Source organism: Sitodiplosis mosellana, unplaced genomic scaffold (assembly GCF_009176505.1).
Source record: "Sitodiplosis mosellana isolate CC-2019 unplaced genomic scaffold, AAFC_SMos_1.0 Smas_scaffold_6197, whole genome shotgun sequence".
Taxonomy (NCBI): Eukaryota; Metazoa; Arthropoda; class Insecta; order Diptera; family Cecidomyiidae; genus Sitodiplosis; species Sitodiplosis mosellana.
In genome coordinates this window covers 5524670-5531971 of record NW_022601438.1, presented here as the reverse complement: position 1 = coordinate 5531971, position 7302 = coordinate 5524670, and the positions used below count along the sequence as shown (strand labels likewise).

Sequence of the window (7302 nt, the reverse complement as noted above, 5' to 3'; positions counted from 1 at the left end):
ATCGTCCATTCATCGTCCATTCATCGTCCATTCATCGTCCATTCATCATCCATTCATCATCCATTCTCCATCCATCCATTCATATGTTGAATGGATGGATAAATCAATGGATGAATGGATGGATGGACAATTTTGTGGACTTATGACCGCTAGCTGAAAATGTCGTAATATTTCAAATCGATTTGCTAGGTAAGTGTGTTACTAGTACAACTGGCAGTAAATATTAAAAATATATATTTTTTCCTAATGATATCATTACCAATGTTGTCGTTTGTAACGAGAAACCAATTGGACGAGTGTTCGCCGATCGGCAGGTCAATGATGTAATTGAATAAATAATTGTCTTTGTACATTCGTTTGTGACGTCGTTCCCATGGATGTCGATCTTGTTGTGATAATATCACATTGAGCTCGTTGGCTGTTTCATAATAGTACAATTGTTCGTCGTCACCATCGTCCGATTGGAACCGTTGTTGGTCATGTACATTTGCGGTGTTGCTGCCGCCGCCGCCGTCGTTTTTTGGTTTTTTCGCTTTTTCAGCGTGAACATGTTGCAGAAAATCGGTCACATCGCCCGGCATAAACTTCTCGTTGGGTGCAAGCCAAACTAATGGTGCCCATTCTCGCACCAGCTGCTCAACTGCAGAAAAACAAATCACAAGCATTTCATCAGTGAAAATCACGTATAAGAAAAAAAAAGAACAACTGAGCACTAGACTAAACACTGTTTAGTTTGTTCGCAGCAGATAAATTTGAACAAAATAACTAAAGTTAATCAATATGGAAAAAAATTGTAAAAATAATATTAGATTAGTTCATAGTTAAATTTATGTCACTTAAATAAATTACATGTATTAATTGTTGAATAATAATTGAAACAATTTAGTCGAGTAGCGTGGATACCATGTCATATACCTCTGTCTTCTCAATTGTATAATAAGTTTGGAGCATAAGTTGTGCGTCGCCATGTGCCCGAACATAAATCCACGTAACAAAATTCGCATAGACGAGTGCAATTTTCAGTCATAATTTAATGGATTACAATTTGTTTGATGTAAATTGGGTGTGTTTTTATCAACAACAGACAATTTCGTCGCCGCTATTGCATCCATGTGGACTTAATCGATGCAATGTTTAGGCAAAGAAGTACAATGGCCTGCGCGTGTGTACCATCGAACATCATATTTGCTATTTGCGCATGTCGCACGGAAAAAAATCAATTATTCGAAATTGTGCACAGCTTTAGAAATGGTGGATATGCCAGCATTGACTCTATCGTCACCTTCCAAATAATCGCCTATTCAGATTGAAAACAAACAACAGCCAGGTGTATGTTTGTGTCTGTATGCAGCATTCAAACAAAACCTAATGCGCGCACAAACTCTGTTTACAAACATTACCTTGAATACTTTTCAAAATTCATCAAAGTAAATTATGGTAAATTTGTTCGGGTCAAAATGATCGTGCGTTGTTGTTTAAACGGTGTCCGATGGTGTGTTTGTTTGGTTTTTTGTTTTTCTTTGCGTTTGCTAGAAATATTAGCGATAATTATATCGATGGTGTAATGCTCCGTTTCGAAGGCAAATGAGTCGTGGTGCGGGCAATAACAACGTAGAAAAAAAAAGCTTGCGATCGACCGATCCAAACAAGCTGTGACAAGAGATCAGCTCAAATCTTCCGAGAAAACATTCAGTGTAATTGTCTTATATAATCGATATTTATGTGTTTCGCGAAACATCCAAAAACACACCATTAACCATTTTCAACAACAAAAAAAGCACACACAGATTGAACAATTGCTTGTTGGGTGGGCCTGGGCACGCACACCAGAATCATAATCAAAGTAAAGAAAAATAATAAAAAGATCATCGTAGATGACATAATATTTGACACAATGGAGCAGAAACAAATGAAAAGACACTAACGAGAAAAAAAAAACGATCAACATCATCGACTTTAGGTTTATGACATTCAAAATTGCAGGCGTGTGCATGATTCGGCAATTTTCACTTGCTCGCGAAAAAAAACACAATGAACAAATCGCAAGCGAGCGCAGATTAACACGACGAAGACAATGCGTGCGCGCGCGAGCATGTTGATTGCCTACTGAATGCATTCAAATGGGTCATCAGACAAGATTATTGAAAGAAATTTCAACACAGCACAACAGCCAAGCGAAGAGCCTCACAAAAGCGTACACACAAATTCTTGAAAAAAAATTTGTTTTCTTCATTTCATTCAACAAACACTTCACGCACACACCTTCTTTGTCTTTTTTTTGGTAATCGTTGAACTTTTCGGCATTATAAAGTTACGACGTTGATGCTGATGCAAGGGAAGTGCATTTACCTGAAGTGAATGAAATGCAAGTGGTGCTTCGCGTGAAATGAAAAGAAAAAGGTATGCGGAGAAAAATGTACCAGGCAAACTAAATCTGTCTGTTATTCAAGCGATTTTTGTTTGTTTGTTTTTTTTTTGTTTGCTTTTCTTCGTTGTTTTTCGGCTTTATTTCATTTCTTATCGCTTAAGCTATTTAACGTTGAGATGCAGAAAAGCATGAAAAAACTTGAAGCATCTCATGCGAATCATGTGCAAAACAATATTATTTCATAGTTTTTGACGACTTTAACGGTAATCGTATTTTGGTTTCAATCTGTTTTTTCTTCGTCTTCGTTTCATCGTTGTCGCGATCAATTGGAAGCGATAAAAGCCCAAAAATTCAATATAAAAACGCAAAACGCATTTTTCGATGACAGCTAACGTGTATGGTGCATTGTTTCCAATGGAATCGGTGCAAGGCGAAGTTGAAGGTCTTTTCTCGAAGCCATTAAAATTACTGCACACACAAAATATGTGGTTTCGCAGAAAAAAAATCGCCGACAATTTTTTTTTTTTGCATAAATTTGCACATATCAAATCGAATGCTTCTTTTCCACACAAACACGAATTTTGCACGATTTTCGGTTGTTGTTTTTTTTTTCGCCGTATTTCTTCTTCGGTAAGTAAACCACTGCTCTCACTTTTGACATAACGACGTTGCGGTTATTTAAATGTTAACGCTCTACTTAAAAAAAAACATTGTTGCAATCGCGTCTCTGCGTGTTTGCGATTTTGATCGAAGCTTTTTTTTGTATTGTGTTGTTCGAATGCACCGGCATATCGATTCTTCGTCTACAGATTCATTTTTTATTCACGCGTTTGCCATTCTAACCGTCTCTAATCTCGATATGCCAGTCGATTATCGCTCTTTTAACACATATATTTCTTTTTGCAACGGAAATTGCATTAGTGCATTACGACTGATTAAGAAGAAAAAAAAAACACACACACACATAAGAAGAACCAAAAAAATTCTGAAGCTCCATATCAGGCCGGCTCTTTTTCTTGTTTTCTTTCCGGGCTATGAACGCCTTTTTTCTGATTTTATACGTGCTTACTCGGTTCCGAAAAAGAAGAGGAAACAAACAATACTCCGCTCCAACACGCTCTATGCGATTAATTGCGGTGTGTTAGTTTGTTAACTGTTGAAAATAATCATCATTAAATTACCTTCATTTTGTTCCGGAAATAATTTGGTATGATCGGTGATTTCAGCAACCGCCGCGTATTCGGCCAATGAAAACCAAATTAAAACAACAATAACGGCTACATGGAATTGAGATAGTTGTCTTAGCGCCAATTTGGGGTCACTCATATCGCCATTGGATAAAACGGTTGTCAATTCAACAGTGTGTCAAATTTTTCTTTTGCATATAGACCGATGGCATTGACTTGAGCGTCGCGGTTTTCGTTCTTATTATTTTAAGTTTGTTTTAGTTGCAACGGCAGTTTTCACGAAAAAAAAGAAGGGCAAAAACAATAGCAAACCAATGTGTATAATTGTTTTCGTTATTTCTTTTTGGTGTTGCGTTCCACACTTCCACACATTCGAGTGCACAAAATTTCAATTCAGTCCGTCAGTGTTTCACGGTAAAAAAACGTAATGCTTCTTGGAAAATTCACATCGATTTTAAACCAAAATCGAAGCAAACAACGAACACACACACGAAAAGAACGTGAACGCGGGTTTCTTGGCGAAAAAAAAAGAGTTTCACATGTGCATTTATGACTAATGCAAAATGAAATCGGCTCCGCTCTTTCGATTTGAATCTGATTCTCGATGTGGCTGCTGCAGAAACCAGTTGCCACCTGCCTTCAAATCTCTTGACGCTTGATTGCTTTTCTTTAAACACTGTCCCGTATCTGATCGGTTTTTTTTTTCTCTCTCACGTCTCGTTCGATTTGGTTTGTGTTTGTCAGCCAACGGAAAATTCGATACGATTGCAAATTTTCACCATTCCATGTGTCACACTATCAAATGTCTGTTTGTCTCGTTGTTCATTTGTCACTTGTCTTCGTTGGAATGTGTTTTTACACTATTTGATTCGAATGAAATTGATATCGATTTAAAATCGGGTCGAGCAAGTGAGAGAGAGAGAGAGAGAAAGAAAAATAAAATGCAAATCGATGGTCGTCGTTGATTCTCGATTAAACATTCACTGTGATGTATGTTCACGTCAGCCAGAAACAAACTGTGAGCAAGTCTCAAACAAATTGTCTATATTTTTCCTTCTTTTTTCGTCTTTGTGCTGTTATTGTCACTTGCTTGAATCGTTTGCACTGCACACTTTCGAAGACATTGCACGAGAGCTCGGCTCGCTCGTTCGACGGTAACAAAACAAATCCGTTTGAATGACAATTTCTTTATACTGACTTTGTCACTCGCACACATACGCACACATACGCACATCAAATTGAATTTGTTATTTTTTCTCTTGTTGTTGTCGTTGTGGTTCGTAGGATGTGTGTGTGTGTGTGTGTGAGGAGAAAGAGACCCCGTCGAGCGGGTGCGAACCGTACACAAAAGCAAGCGCGAGGGGATTTCGCACAATAATATGCACGCAATTGCTATAAACCGTCTATCACAAAGTTGGCCGTTGTGTGCCTCATGCGCTGTTGCTGGGTTTTTTTTTTGTTTCTCTTCTCTTCTACCTTGTAATTTGATCAGTTCAGCTCATACCATTGCTTCCCGCGCTCGTGTTCACGTTACTATGCTCGCGTACTCACACTGATAATAATTTCACTGGTGGCCCCCCAATGTTGATGTTTACTTTTGAGATCGGCAGCCTCACTCATTCAACATCACCTAGTATCGTCACTCTGGCTCTGGTTTTTTTTCTTCTTCTTCTTCTTCTTCTTCTTTTCAACTGTTTGTTTTTTTCATTTAATTTTGTTTCTTCTTTTTTTCAATCAATATTTCTATGCATATTTGAACTCTTTCGTTTTACCTCTCCACACGCACGCACATACACATCACACATCGAGCGACGGTCTCCATGCGCTCGCACAATTTATACGACCGTGTGTTTGGCACAAACTAGTGGTCGAACGATGAGATGCTTACCATCAAACCATGTTTACGCTTGAGTAGTTATTATCATCACTATTTTCTCATGTACTTTTATTATTATGATGATTTTTGCTTCTCTCTTTCTCTCTTGCTGGTTTTATTTAAAGCGATGTATAATTTTTCATGTACTCTTTTTTTCTTTCGATTATTTTGTGGGTCTTCTTCACAACGTGGGTCAATAGATTTCACTTTTTTCTTCTTCTTTCTAAGGTTGTCGTATGTCTACTTGTCTTGAAGTAGCTACTCTTGTTTCTAGCACGCGCGTAATTCACATTGGTGTAGAGATTTCGGAATTGTGTATAACCAAACCGAAATAAAAGTAAAAAGTGTCTTCTTCGCCGTCGTTGTCGCTCGCACGCGTACAAACTCACTCGTAATTGATCATCCGGATAATTTACCGTTGTGGTGTCATTGCTGAAACAAACAGAGGAAAAAAAAGGCACACATACAAAATGAATAAAAAATCGATCAAATGAGTGAAACAGTCACTTCATCATTCAAAACGCTTATACTTTCATTCTTTTTTCTCTATTCCTATCTTATATTTTTATTTTCATTGGGTTAATTGCGCGCAGCTAATTTTGTCGTTTCATATCTCTTTCTCTCAATGTTTTGCAGGTAATAATTTTTTCTCCATCTAGTTCGTCTTCGATTCATTATTTTTCATTGAGCTAGTGACGATAAACGCACGCGCACGCTCATAAACACATACGCACAATTTCGATTGGCGCAGCGCGTTTCATTCGCTTTCTCACTGAACGGAAATTTTGAAGAAAGCCATCAATTGTGAGCCATTTGACGTTCTTTGGCCATTTTTTTTTTAAATAGAAACATTAAAAATTGATTAAAATAAACAATAAAAGAAAAAGAGAAGAAAAAAAACCGGTAAATTGAATCAGCCGGCGATCACAATAAAAAAACAATGCGCAGATTAGATATTTAATTTTAGCTGGTTTTTAATAGAAAGAGAGAAATTTGTTTGTATTCTTTTGTTTTGTGTGAATAAAAACCTATTGTTTGAAATTTTGCTGTCCAAATCGAGAAGGAAGTAGAACGGATTCAAAACGGCTTTCTTTTTAATGTTGCAACTGACGAGCTGTAATCGCTTTGTTTGTTTTTTCTTCTTTCATCCAACTCGGAAACTGAGGTTGAAAAACTAAATCAAACTGTCTTGATCGACTGTTGTTTCACCACTAAATCGAATCGTCAATTTCTTCTTCGTCTCTCCGCGCACCAGATCGCCACAAACAGAACAACTCTCTATAGCAGCACAGTGATTGCTGCTGCTACTCTATTGATCACGATGCTGCACAAATACACATGTGCAACATGCACAACATACGATGAATGTTGCATATTTACTGCGATTCACTGCGCTTGTGACAAAACCAAGCACTGCACATTCATTCGGTGTGTGTGTGTGTGTGGAAATAAATTCTATCATGCTTTAAACATTTTGGCTCGCGTGGTTCTTTTCCGTGGAAATTTCCATGTGACCAATTCTCTGGTTTTTTTTCCTTCCTAATTTGAAGTGATCTTTGACTTAGACGTGTGGACTCACACACAATTTAATTGCAGTTTCATTCATTTTTAGTTTGACGTTATGGCGTCAGAATCATAAACTCATTTGTTGAATGAAGAAGAAATGGGAGAAAGCAGCACTGGTCACACCATACATGCAGTGAAATGCGTGATCAAAACGCACACATTCCGAATAAAACTGTCACCATACGTACCCGACTAATTGGCTGACCGACCAAACACGCAATCGAATTTCTCGCACAAAACACTTTTGCCCACTTGAACTATTTGGAAATGAGTTCCCGAAAAAACCATTAGGCGTGTATTTCTTT

General features: G+C 37.6%; 1 protein-coding gene across 6 annotated transcripts in view; it reads right to left on the bottom strand.

Annotated features, from left to right (window-relative positions):
• The window catches only part of LOC129577391 (uncharacterized), a 15568-nt gene extending 8266 nt beyond the window's left edge, over positions 1 to 7302 (bottom strand). Inside the window, exons 1-4 of one of the 6 annotated variants that reach the window (XM_055464334.1) lie at positions 6460 to 6664; positions 5962 to 6252; positions 3550 to 5863; positions 260 to 640 (exon numbers count right to left, since the gene is read on the bottom strand). In XM_055464334.1, the coding sequence (XP_055320309.1) occupies positions 260 to 640; positions 3550 to 3694 (526 nt within the window). In that variant the 5' untranslated portion in view covers positions 3695 to 5863; positions 5962 to 6252; positions 6460 to 6664. Of the gene's footprint in view, positions 1 to 259; positions 641 to 3549; positions 5864 to 5961; positions 6253 to 6459; positions 6665 to 7185 lie in introns of those variants that run through there. The other 5 variants (XM_055464337.1, XM_055464335.1, XM_055464333.1 and 2 more) reach the window with 5 other exon arrangements.